Source organism: Bidens hawaiensis, unplaced genomic scaffold (assembly GCF_021521415.1).
Source record: "Bidens hawaiensis isolate Kalapana, Puna unplaced genomic scaffold, B.hawaiensis_p1.1 tig00028248_1, whole genome shotgun sequence".
NCBI classification, from domain to species: domain Eukaryota; kingdom Viridiplantae; phylum Streptophyta; class Magnoliopsida; order Asterales; family Asteraceae; genus Bidens; species Bidens hawaiensis.
The window spans coordinates 152,323-166,485 of record NW_027494600.1 but is presented as its reverse complement, the minus strand read 5'-3'; the positions used below and the strand labels follow the sequence as shown (position 1 = coordinate 166,485).

General features: G+C 36.0%; 2 protein-coding genes across 2 annotated transcripts; both read right to left on the bottom strand.

Annotated features, from left to right (window-relative positions):
* On the bottom strand, nt 1-4,483 carry LOC143576626 (preprotein translocase subunit SECY, chloroplastic). Its single transcript, XM_077060674.1, has 8 exons — nt 4,341-4,483; nt 3,973-4,121; nt 2,654-3,039; nt 1,597-1,896; nt 1,431-1,520; nt 668-791; nt 400-563; nt 1-298 (listed from the first exon to the last, which is right to left on the bottom strand). The coding sequence occupies exons 1-8, from the start codon at nt 4,481-4,483 to the stop codon at nt 65-67; spliced, it is 1,590 nt and encodes a 529-aa protein (XP_076916789.1). The 3' UTR covers nt 1-64.
* Nucleotides 4,484-6,293: 1,810 nt separating this feature from the next.
* LOC143576629 (cyclic nucleotide-gated ion channel 17-like) lies at nt 6,294-12,167 on the bottom strand. The gene is made up of 6 exons (XM_077060676.1): nt 12,007-12,167; nt 10,303-10,852; nt 8,934-9,146; nt 7,992-8,278; nt 7,412-7,523; nt 6,294-7,317 (listed from the first exon to the last, which is right to left on the bottom strand). The coding sequence occupies exons 1-6, from the start codon at nt 12,033-12,035 to the stop codon at nt 6,337-6,339; spliced, it is 2,172 nt and encodes a 723-aa protein (XP_076916791.1). The 5' UTR covers nt 12,036-12,167; the 3' UTR covers nt 6,294-6,336.
* Nucleotides 12,168-14,163: the final 1,996 nt, after the last annotated feature.

Sequence of the window (14,163 nt, the reverse complement as noted above, 5' to 3'; positions counted from 1 at the left end):
TTAAAAAAGACAAACTACATATATATGGCGTTCAAAATAACAAAAGGGAGTTGTATTTTAAGGCTCAAAAGGTTGTATCTTTGTCAATCTCATAGAACTCAATGTTCTTGTACTTTTGAGAAATAATCTCTGCTTGAACTTTTCTTGCGGTGTCGGTAGCACAACCGACCAGAATCAAAACCGACGTACCCGCAAATCCCCTGAAAGCTGTCAAGTGTGTCGCTTGTTCCACGACCGCTGGCCCCGCTGCAAGAATGGCCAAAAACACCGACCCTAAAACCGATATCCTACTCAAAACCTGTATCCCAAAAAGCATTATAAAGAAAAATATTAGCTTCTTGAAAACTTGTAGTTGACAAGAAACATGTTTGGCCATTTGACCGTTGGACCGGGCTTTACCGTTCGGATGAAAGCAGCGGTGCTTTTTCCAGGTCGGACCAGAGGAATGGAGGCGCCTTGGCGCTTTAACTGTTCGCTGACATCATCAGGGTCAAGTTGTAGAAAAGTGTAGTAATAGTTAAAGAAACCTATTAATAAAATGTTGGTTGGGAGATAAAAAGCACCTAAAAATATTACAAATTATAGTGAGTTAGATAAACAGAGAATGTGGTCTCAATGTGATTTATGTAATGTTTTGGTTGGTATTGAATATTGATATTGTTCTTACCGCCGGGGTTCAAGCTGACCGCAGCATCTTTTAGCACGTTTAAACCGGTAAACCGTGCCAGAGTGGCGGGAAGAGCTAATGATGACGTGGAAAATATAATTGGCATCACTCCCGAGCTGTTAACCTGACAAAATCGTGCTAAAAGTATTAGTAAACAATTAGTCAGAAAGACAAAAATTTAATGTTATTACAGAAAATAACTATTCGTGTAGTCATCATCTTTTAACCCGAACATGACACATTTAACCTTTTCTTAGACAAGTCAAAGAGTTGTAATCAAGTTGCAAATATGTTAAAACGGGTTGGAGAGTTGTAATAAATAGGTTAAGCGGGTTGTAAATGGGTTGACGGGTCAATCCAAGCATAATCCATTTAATTAAAAAGTCAACCCAACCACGGCCCGTTTAGTTCAACGGCGAGTTAAACACATCAACTGACCCTTTTAATTAAACAGGTTATACAAACCAACACGGCTCGTTTATTTAAACGGGTTAAACAAGTCAACCAAACACGACCATTTAAGTAAACGAGCTAAACAGGTCAACAAACATTATTCGTTTACTTTAAGGGGTAACCAAGTCGTCTTTAACACGGCCCGTTTAATTAAGTGGGTTAAACATGTCAACCTGTTTGTTTAAACATGTTAAACAAGTCAACCTGCACACGACCCACTTATTAAACGAGTTAGATAATAGATAGGACAACCCAAAACCTAATTGTTTCCATGTTGTCAAGAAAATATACAATAATTGTTAATGCAAACCTTAAAGGGCAAATAAGCAGACTTCTGAAGCCCTCCTGTTCGACTACTGTATCTTGAAGCATAATTAATAGGAATTTTTCTTTCGGCTTCCTGAAAACATATTATTAAACAAAAGGTAAATAGATAATTTTACAGCACGTACCAAAGGGTAAATAGGTAATTTTACCTGAACATACACAATGCTAAGAACCAGCAGGAAGAATGAGAATATGATGGCGGCTAAGCCCAAATAGTTACCATCTTGAAACGCCTCAGAAACCGTTCTACCAAAAGATGCAGGCAAATATGAAATAATGCTTGTAAAAATAAGAAGCGAGGTACCGTTTCCGAGTTTTAAATCTGTAATTCTTTCCCCAATAAACGTTGTGAAAACCGATCCAAGCGTTAATAAAATAACAGAAGACAACACCCATTGAGTGCTGAAATCATCCACATATGGACGGAGAAACAGTGCTTGACCGATTGCCTGCTCATACATTAAAAAAACATATGCTAAAAAAATGTTAAAAAAGATTAATAATTTGTAATGTAAAAAAGATTGTGTTGTTAAGACTTGCTCAGTAATAAAGTAACGAACTTTAGGCCTGTAAACGAACTTGAACGTTCAGTGAACTGTTCGCTAGGAAGTTCGTTTATGCTCATTTATTTAATAAATGAAGGGACACTAACAATGTTTGTTTATTTCATTAAACGGACGAACATGAGCACACGTCTCGTTCATTCCTTGAAACTTGTTTGTGTTAGTTTTCATAAGTTCGTTGGTTTGCGTTTGTTTATATATTTAGGTCTATTGCAAAAATTAAAAATATCACCCATTACAGTGTAGTCTGATTTTATTAACTTTTTATGCCCAACAAATTGACGTTCACGCTTACTATTAGTTAGTTTTCACCTGTTGATGTCCGTTCATCTAAAATAAGTTATGCTCGTTCATTTACGTTTGTGAACGTTCGTTTATACTATTAACGAAGCATCACCTTCGTCATCTTAATGAACAAACACGGACAAGAAAAACCCGTTCTTTTAAATGTTCATGTTCGATTGTTTGTTCGGTACTTTGGTTAAAGTTAAACGAACAGACATGAGCATGCTTGTTCGTGTTCCTTCGGTTCATTTACAAGCCCAACCATCTTTCATCAAATTTCTAAATCGGGTCACTTTTTTTAAGTAACGTAAGTATGTATAAAGTAATAAAACGGTGTAAAAAATAATGTTTTTTTTACCTGCACAACCGCAAAGCCAACTGAAGCGTATCGAGTATATTGAAGAATTTTCTTTCGGCCTGCTTCACCTTCTCGCTTTTGAAGTTCTTGTAACTTTGGATAAATTTGTGTAAGAAGTTGAAACACGATTGAAGCGTTAATAAAGGGGACTATACCAAGTGAACATATCCCTAACCGACCGATTCCTCCACCCGAAAATGTATCCAAAGTAGACAAAATACTATTTTGATCCAAATTTCCAATAAATGCATCTCTATTAACCCCACCGAGCGGTATGTATATTCCGAGTCTAGACAAAGCCAAGTACCCTAAAAGTTTGAGAAACTTTCCTGGTAACGGGCCTTTAAAAAAGTCACCAAAATCAATCGATGTGTCCTCAATAGAAGCTGTTAAAAAACACGACACGGAAATAATCAGGTTTCGGGTTAGCATATGAAGCCCGTTAAAAAAATTGTGTTCGAGTTGACCTATTTAAGTTGCTTAGTTCAGTAGGTTGATCCGTCAACCTGTTTAGTTAAATGGGTCGACCCATTTTTTATGGCCTGTTTAACCTATTTTGTTTGTAACCTACCAAGAATCGTTGAATGTGCTTACAACTTGATTATTACCCGTCAGACACGTTCAGATAAACAGGTCAAACGAATTGTGTTAAGGTTACATGATTTTAAGTGTTGATGTTTTTCACACAAATAAAAATGCGGGTCATGTTCGGGTTGACCTGATTAACTCGCCAAACAAGTCAACCCGCCAACCTATTGAGTAAAACATGGCAATCCACAAACATGTTTATGATCCATTCAACCCATTTTCCAACAACCTGTTAACCATGTTTAAAACTTGATTATTACCCATTTACCCGCAACCCATTCGGCACGTTTAGATAAATGGGTAAAATGGCTCATGTTGGGTCACATGGTTTTATGTGTATGGTTTAGGGTTGATATTTTGACACATAGAAATATGGGTTGTGTTCGGGTTGATCTATTTAACCTGTTTGGTTAAACAAGTCGACTTGCTAACATGTTTAGTTAACCCACTACCAACCTGTTTTAACATGTTTACAGCTTCCCTTTTTTAAAAAAAAAAATACATTTGTCATTTTTTCACAGCTTAATATTACCTGTCAACACGCAATTCGTTCGACGCGTTAAGATAAATGTGTTAAATAGATCGTACTAGGGCTACACAACTTTAGGTGCGTGCAGATTAGGGATGATGTTTTTAACACGAATAAAAATATGGGTCGTGTTGGGTTTGAAGAATCCAAGCCGACTGACATCCATGCTTAAATTGATAGAATAGAAGATTAGGATGGAAACCTGCAACTCCTTTAGGTGAGGGATTTTTGTCATTTCTTGTGCTTGAAGTGCTCTCAAACAAGCCCAAAACAGTTTCCCAAACGGAATTAAGAGCCGATAAGTTGCCACCAGAATTGAGTCGTAGTGGATCAAAATTAGAGCTCTCACACCTGGAAAAGAGATGGAATGATACATTACCTTTAACGTTCCATTATCATTAAATTAGGTATCTAAATCGCCTTATGTTTGTATCAATTTTGGTTGACATAAATCAGACAACTAATATAATAATACTTTAGCATATCATTCAATTATAAACTCAATTCACAAGTGACAATGAATATAATAATAAAAAGAGCAAATTCATCCCAATTCAATAAGAATGATACCTGGAGGATAAGAGAGTGTTGGGTTTGGGGTGGACTGAAAGTGTGGCTCTGCAATTGGTTCGAATGCTGCTTCTACAAGAGTAGTGACCAAGTGATGGGTTTGGTAGACTGAAACATGCAATACCTCTTCCGGTTATCAACATTATTATTTATTATCCGGACTTCGTATGGTTTTCATTCATACGTTTGCTACCCTGGGGTTGGCTTGGGTTATTTTTATTTATTTCTTTGACGCCACTGGATAACGCAAGAAGGGGTGGGTCCGATTTCAAGAAACACTAACTTTTGTGCCATTTTATTATAAACAAAAGCTGAAAACTAAAAGAATCCATTTTAAATAATCCAAACATTCCATTAAACTGAGTGTACTTGACGCTAAACTCCACTCCACATTAGCTCCAATAGCGATTATACTAGTAGAAGATGAGAGCGTCAGAGGTTGCTACCACACGTGCCACCTCCAATTTCAACCGATCAAAATACTTCACTCATATTTTTATATATATATAAAAAAGGTTAAATAATTAAAATCTTTGTTAAACCATTACATATGTTTTATGGTTTAGCACTTTAGCAAGTTAATGTCCCTCCATTGACGTCTTTTTGTTAACTAAAACATTTCCACTGCACATGGTATTATGGTTAATGTTTCTAGGCTTACCCAACCCTCCCGCATGAAGGAGGACCAGCACTCAATGCTTTTACTCCCACTCTGACTCTCCTATACAACACACACAAGATGATTGTCACATGAGCGAATGAATGCATGACTTGTTGGAGCGTTTCTCGGGGCTTCGGCCTTAGTTTACCTTCTAATGGTTTCCTTTGTATGTTATAGCCTGTTTCCAACTAGGGAATAGCTAAAACCGGCTCAACCCAAGTACCCAACGATCAAGCATGACCTACCGAATCGTTATTGGATATTAAGTAACTTGACAAACATTTTCTTATAGGCCCCGAGTCAAAAGAATCTTTATAGCTTTGTTGTATATGCCTAATCGAATGGTATGTGGCATCTAATAAGAACTTTCAAGCACATATTATTCACCCTACAAAGAAATATGAAAGGTAAAAAAAAATACAAATGGCACAAACTAAGGCAATGCGTAGCTTATTCCCCGTACTTCTCGTGCATCATACTATAGAATTCCCCATACTTCTCGTGCATCATATTATAAAATGCATGAACTTTAAATTAACCTGGAACCTATTTTTAACTCATTTAAACACAATAGACAAATAGGAATATATGGTATTCTATAAATAACGATGATCCAAATACATCAAGCTTAATCACCTGAGTAGTGTTATGCAACACCGTCAATTTGTCAAAAAGTGAAACACGTAAAATGAAAAATGAGTTTTGATGCTCGTTCTTATTTTATGAAGACCTAATTCTCACCTAGTAAAAGGTGGAAAACGTTTATAGGGCTACCAAGATTGCATTCTTTTTTTCAAAACATTTGGTAATCACTACCATACCATAGCATTGATATCATACCCAAAAATATGATTAGTTTCGTGATTATCATAAGTACTAAATAGGAATTTAATAATAAAACTACAATAACCAGTTCAATTGAAATTCATCAAAAGCATATTAACTTCAATTTAGCCTAACTAATAACCTCTACTGTTGGCAATAAGACCAAAACTACAATTACTAATTTACCTAGGGTCCTACTAGGGACACCCCCTATACGCCCCGTATAACCCTATATGGGGCGTATAGGGGGTGTGGGTATCCCTAGAACAGCCTCACTCTTTTAGTTAGAGTTTCAAAATATTAGATATAGATATAGATATAGTTATAAATATAAAACCTACTAGTTTTTCCAACATTTGTAAATACATCATCTACCCAACCAGGGTTGCACCAGCCACAATCCAAAATCTACAACTTTAAAAATCTAAACCAAAACCTATGTAGATTAAAAGTCAACCCACCACATAATGGTGAATATTCCATAAACAACTATATATATATATCCCCTCATCAACCCCCCCAAAAAGTCAACTTGTTCACATCAGGGTCAACGGAAAAGTCAGGCTCTTCAGGCTTCAACAACTTAGCCCTCTGAGCAATCCCCCTTCTTGTATTCGCAGCAAACCTCGAAGCCAAAATCGTCACACCAAGATTTGACTTCACCTGAGAAGTTGGATCATCATCTTGACTTTGACCCTGTAGTTGTTCTTGAACATCTTCCTCATCTTGACCTTCATCATTATGGTCAACAAAAGACTCCATTGTTGACAGGTTTCTTGCCATTGTTCTTCTTTTATGCCTTCTCCAAGCCGCCTGTATAAAACAAGCAGCCCATGTTCTCCAATGGTGAGAATAATGCCTAAAAGTATGCTGCAATTTCTTACTATGAAGTCTTCTAAACTGATTCGCAACAAATTTCAAATCTTCGGCTCGTAAAGCAAACGCTTCGACTTCGGTTAACGATCGAACGGTCCGAGTTGACGACGGTAAGTTGACTGTTGACTTTGGATGTAATGCCCACGCCAAAAGCTCCTCACCGCAAAAGTCACCGGGCCGCATACTAATCGAGTTAAAAAACCCCGTCCGGCCTCCGTTCGTAGTCGAACTTTCAAGCCGCCCTCTTATTATGAAAAACATTTCGGTTACCGGGTCGCCCTCGCGAACCAAGTATGCGCCTTCCGTGCTTAAAGATGAAACCAAACGCTCGCATATCGCGTCGAGTAGTTGGTCGTCCATTTGTGAGAAGAATGGGACACGTCTAACGAGGTCTAAGCATAGGTGGCGTTGAATGTCGCGACGGAGATCCGCAGGTAGCCCATGAAGAATGGCTTCTTCGTTGACCCCACGTGTAGCGACCCATTTGTATTGAACAAAACGGCGGACACGTTTACGTAAGTCTTCCGGGAGTTGTCGGTGTTGCATCCATTCCTCGGTGTCACGTCTCCTAAGGCGCCATTCTTCGAGTCTCATTGTTAACGATTGCAGGTAAGTCTACATATATAATTAAGACATAATATAAAAGATATAACTAATTACATATAATAATAAAAACTTTGATTAATTCGTTAAAGTGATAACGAAATACCTGCATGTTGCCGATCAAGTGAGCAAATAAAACGAGACCGACAATGGCAATAAGTATGGCAAATGTTGTCTCGCCTATAAACGTGGTTGTTGACAAGTTTTGCCCGTATGAACTGGAAAATAATATAAAGTTGAATTAATTTGGAATGTACTGATGCAAATATTGTTGATACTTAAGTTGTATTTTACTTGATGAGAAACCGGAGTAGCACTTAAATCGACAATAAGTTTGGATCAAAATAAAATCTGAATGGATATTTCATTTCATCCAAACTAATCGCCACGAACAAAAGTTTAACATATTGACATCAATATTGTTGTTAATTTATATATCAGTTAAAAAAATAAGATAACATTTTAACAATTAATTTCGATAAAAATAAAACCTAAGTTGAAATTATTTTATCCAAACTAATCGTGATTTACAATGTTATTTTATCATGTGGTAAAGTAAAAAAAGTAAATATTCATATCATTTCAAAGAAACAAAGATGCCAATCACATCTTTTAAATGACGTAACATGTTAAAATTAATATATAAATTATAGTGATAATATAATAACTTGTAATAGAAGGCACACCTTAGTTGTTGTAATCCCCACCACAAACAATAAAAGTATTTATGCAAGAAACTCGAGGATATCACATTCTTCTGGACCGCACTTTCAAATATTCCATATTTGAAGCTACCACCAGCAGTACATTTCTTGAATGCGGTTGTCACGTCCGCCCAATTTTGGCGGTCACTATGGTTGACCGTGCTGCAACTAAGAAAGCTTGATTTACAAAACTCTTCAGTTTTGCATATAGATTTCCAACATGACATGTGTCGGTCAATTGATAGCAAATACCACGCTGCACCCAATACCTAATTACCAAGAAAAGAATGTATAAAATCAGAAAATTAAGAAATTAGATTTGACCCTTATAGTTAAAGAGGTAGAGTTGGGTTGTGTTTAACTGAAACGGGTCACTGTGCCAAATAAGAAAAAGGGCCTAATAAACAGGTGTGACTTTTTGACAGCTGACACGACACAAAATTCACGAGTTTGGGTTTAGTATAAATGGGTTCAGCACGAACCTGCAAACCCGCTTGGCTAAACACCCATGTTTGTGTCAACCCGTCAGGTTCGCGAGTTGATCAGCTTATTTTCTATTTTATCTTTTTAAATGTGTTTTGTGTCAATATTTATGACTTAAAAGGGAAATTTGCATGAAACTTTATATTTAAAATGTAATTCTTGTATATACATTTGTATTTTTATTTCATAATTTTAAAGTACTAATTTGTGTTGAAATAAAAACATTCGGCTTAAACTTTTAGCCGTTTAGGTCCGTGTTAGGTCAGACCCGTGAACACGGCCTGCTTTAAATGAAAGCAGTATTGTTTATGTAACCACAACAAAAGTAGTTATCAAACAAACCCGACCTGACCAGTTAAACATGTACCAAACAATGACACGTCTCAGTCCAAACCCATTTTGACCCGTTACCAGCTCGTTTAGGGTTTCCGATACACATACATGACTGGCGAGCATATACAACATTAAGTTATATGCGGCCCCTGCCCATGCGGTCTTTGTCACGACTCCCGTTGCCTTCACGAGTTCTGAACTTAACGGAAATATCAGATATAATCTCGGAATATATTGTAACAAAACAATTAACGCAAGTGCATTATTATTGTGATTGGCCCGTGAGCTCCTACTTGCAGGTATGACAAACCATATAACAATCTGCACGAAATCCCACAAAAATATCAACACCATATGAAATTATAAGGCTTGTAAACATACCAAACAAACAGAAACGGAGCATGATCGTGTTCGTTCAACAATAACCCAGACAAATGATTGAACACGAACAACTAAACAAACAGGATTTTCTTGTTCATGTTTGTTCATTAAGAAAAATAACGTGTTTGTGTTTGTGTATGTTCGTTTATCACAGTATAAATGAACGCTTCACGAATGTAAGCCAACAAGCATTGCTGAAAATAGATGAAAAAACATAAATTGTAATGAACTTACAAATTTAACGAGCGCAAACGAACAATGTGCTGAGCCTAAAAAGGTTATTAAAACTAGACTAAATGACCTAAAAAATTTAATTAATATATTGATGAACGTAAATGAATGAACTCAAATAAATGTAAACTAACAAACATAAATGAACATAAACAAACAAAGATACATGAAGTTGAATGAATGAAAATTTAAGAACGTTCACGAACAAGACATGTGTTCAAGTTTGTTCGCTTAACTAAATGGTCAAAAACTTTGGTTCATGCTCATTCGTTTACTAAATAAACGAGTTTTCCACCGAACGGTTCACTTAATTTTAAAATGCGCGATGTGCACTGATGCGTTTTGATCTAAAAAGCCAATGCGCAATGCATGATCCACACGCATCAAGTATGCGAGGTGTTTGTTATTATAAAAATACAAAATTATTTATAGATACTATTTTAACTTGTTAACAAAAAAAAATAAAAATAAAAATAAATGAATCAGAGATTAAAATGAATAACTAAAATAAAAGCTATAGTACCACCAAAAAATTTCTATGTATAACCAAAATAATTCTTTTTAATCCATGTGACTACAAGTAGGCTATGCATAAGGTACAAGTAACCTATGCAAGATCTAACTTTTAACTAAAAAATGTGTGCATCAGACCGCATCGCGTATTATGCAATTTAAAGCACGTCAGCCTCACATCATGGAATCACAGCACATCGCGCATTATGTGCACCTGATTTCCGCATTTGAAAAACAAGACGGTACATGAAGGGTTCACTGAGCGCTGGGTTCGTTTACAGTCGTAGAAATTATGAAAGAACTAACATAACATAACTTAACTAAATAAATAAATAGAAACTTAAGAAAGTACCTGAGGAAGCGGAAGTGTTGCAATAAGATCAACAAAGAAATCGGTTCTAATATATCGTCTAGATATCTTCTTTGGGTCCATAACGAGCTCACCCCGACCGAAAACCCGTGAGCTCGGGGCAACATAAGCGGTTCTGAACTTAATTACAACATGTAGCATGTAGAACAAGTCTGCTATCGTGCGGAAAGCGGTCACGGTGATCCTTAAATTTAAGTCGGTTCTAACGCACCATGAATCTTCATCCACTCTTACACCAGGTAAGTAAAAATATAGCGGATCTATAAATAGTGCTAACAAGCATGAAACAATGAACACGTGGTTCCATTTTAACACAATTTCACTACCCGGGTCAAGTATCCGTTTTCGCCAAGGTTCATGATCCTCAGGAAACAAATTGCTGGTTCCTTGTTTAGGGTTAGGGGGGTTGTTCACTTTTCCCTTAACGGGTAACCCGAAGTTGTACCCAGATGTTGACTTTTCAAGGTGTAAAGGCTCGGTTGGAACTTTTCCCCACACGAAATCACTCTTTTGCTTGCCATTTGCATAGAACCTGAAAATGTAATCATGAAGTATGATAATTGGGAGTAAACAATCAATTTAAATCATAGTTATCAAAAGCCCTCGCTTCTTGCGCCTAGGCCCATTTTTCAGGCGAGGCTCGATAAATGCGTTTCTAGTTCCTAGGCGACGCTTCGACAATGTCTATGCCAAGAACATGAGAAGATAAAAGCCAAGCAAAAGAAACGCAATGAGTGCTACTGGAACTTAAATCTAGGAGAGGCCAACGGCATTATATTGATACATTTTGTTATTAAAGTTTTGGATTTACATTTGAATCTCGACTATTTTAGAACTTTTGGTACTAATTAGATTATATTAAATGTTATATAATAGTTTTTGTTTATTTACTTTGAAGAATAGTATTATTTTTCATATACGTAATATATATAAATATTGTTTTATTTAAGTGTGTTTTTTTTTCTTCATGCCCTCGCTTTTTTTTACCCCTTGTGCCTAGGCCCCAAGCTAGGCCTATACGCCTTGAGTGCGCCTAGCCCATTTGATAACTTTGATTTAAATTACAATTATGTTCTTTGATTTCACTTAGGCTATGTGTTGTGGTTGAATCCACCACCAAGATTCATCCTATCATATTGCGCCACATGGCGCTGACTAAACCTAACCCTTAACCCCTTGTCGTTGGAGCCATCATTCGCTTCACCCCGTGGTGGTCCGCTAGCCATTCGCACTGCTAACCGCGAGCCAAACCCTCAATTTTTCTCCCTTCGTTGGCGCTAGCCGGCTGAATTCATCCGTTTGTGGCAGCCGCTGAAGCGTGGCCGTTGTGGTGTGCGTGAGCCATGTGGCTGAATTCTGGCCACAACACACAGCCTTAGGAATAAACACAAACACTTGGCAGGCGATCCGGGGCCAATTAATTCATACAAATCTAGTGTATGTTGGGGAAATTAAATGGTGGGTAATCAAGTTATATCACAATTCTGTTCTTCAATTTCACTTTTCTTGAATAACTTACTGAAATTGGTTAACTATTTGTAGCTCGGCATAAACACAAACACTTGGTGGGCAGCCAACCAATACCATGTTAAACCAAACATATACAGCCTTTTTGTTCCATAAATACAAAATCAATACACAAATTTGCAAAACTTTTAAACAACAAAAGATCGAATCAACACTAACCTGACAAGCTTCTCTTTGTTAACCTCCATGAGAGCTCACAGTTGGTGAAGAGTAAACCCTAATAATCAATCAATCAATCACTGATGAATGCATACATAGCATAGCTAGCTGTAGAGAATTGAGATCGAAAATGAAACCCTAAGTATTACTACAGTAGTATTATTATTATTATTATTATTGTTGGTGTGGGTTTTGGGGAAATTATATGAGAGAACAATTATTGGGTATTTGTATTTGGATTGTTGTTTGTTGAAAAAAAGTGGAGTATATATGAAGGGAATATTATTATTACATTAATTAAGTTGTTTTTAAGTTTTAAAGGATCATTCTAGGAATGATGAAAAGGTATAATCAGATGTGATTAAATTCAAAGGAAAAGAAAATAGTGTGATTTGTGGGGAAGATAAAGTGAGAGGGGAATTTAATTTAATTTAATTGATTGAATAAATAAATGGGAAAAAGATATTCAAAATGGTGTCATAGTCACGAGCGAGAAAGTGATGGGTGGGCCCAGTCACAGTTGTTGACTCATGATCTAAAAGGCCATCTAAAAATATAATAATAAAGTTATTTAAAGGTGTGTGATGATTTTAATAATACTGTAGATTTCTTATTTTATATTATCATAGCCTAAAAATATGATGGAAATATGTGATAGGGGTTTATGAAATTTACTTCATGTCATAAATGACATATTATCATAGCGTAAAATTGATGAAAATATATATTGATATGGGTTCATGAAATTCCCTTCTTGTTATGAATAACACATAGAAAAAGTTGAATTTTAATATGTTTTATGAACTACATCTTCTTATTGTAAAATTTAACTTTTTTCCCCAAAACGATCACTAAATCAATCATGTCTTGGAATCCATTTGTGAAGCTCATCCCCATCCTACCATTTTTTTTTATTGAGGATTTCCGTATCGATTGACAGAGTTTCTATGAGTTTAGAAAGAGAGATTGGTTGATTGTGGTTATAGGACAGGATAGTGAGGATGAAGAGACCAAAAATTAAGAGGTTTTGAGCTATGTGATGAAGAGAGATTATGATGGTAGCGAATTCGAGAGTTCCTAGAGATTACATGAGGTAGTAAAGAGGGTAATAACTAGTAGATGCTATAAACGTGTTGGTAAATATATACATGTGGATGGATTAAAATTTTCAAACCAATAGTGTAAATTTGTCTCCTAACTTTATTTAGTACAAATACAAATGTGTGTAAAAGAGTAAATAGATAATCTCTACAACAAAACTTTTACGTCTCTAGTACAATGATCTCCAACATTTCAAAAGTTTCATTATTAATTTTGTTAGACTTTTCGCATCAGGGCCATCTATAACTTATGTTGAAGAGATTTATGAGAATGATAGAAAGGTAAATATTGTGAAGGTTGAGGTGGAAGTCATCCATCCTAAAAGATCTTTTTTCATGGATGGTGAAGAATGGTGGTTGGTGGGTCCCTTATATTGGTGATGTGTAAATTATAAGGTTGTTTGGTGAAAAATGGATATGTTATTATTGTAGCCTTGTAGGTAAAATGTTTTTATGGAAAAAATGAATAGAAATTTGATGTGACATGCTGACTAGGCTGTTTGTGGAGAATATTGTCTTGAGCTGACGTAGGCAGCCTTATAATTAGTGGTAAAATTATAACTTTTCAATCAACAATAATACATCAATTTAATGATAATGAGTTGGTGGTCCATTGACAAAGACAAAAGCAAAAGCTATAAACACATTGAAATAGAAGTGTTTGAGAGATCTTAGGTTCAAGTCTCATTAACAATAAAATAAAAAATAGTTTTGCCGTTAAAAAAATACATCACCTTTGGATTGTTAACCTTAAATATTTGGGACAATGATCCTACACCAAAGTAAGACCCCAATTCATTTATTGATGTTTAGCTTAAGCTTATACATTTGTTGCACATTGGAGCGACAAGGTGTATTATTCATGTTTCTTCACTTTCATAAGAAATGAACCTCAAGTCTTCAACAGACTTTTTATCAAACAATTAATTAACTGTTTCTCTAAGGGTACAAGGTGTGAGTTAGATAACGGTACGGTGAACACCGCCCCACCTATTCGGGAACAGGAAGGGAAGGCGGAAGTTAGAAATCCGAGCCGTCAACATAAAAAACTAGGATG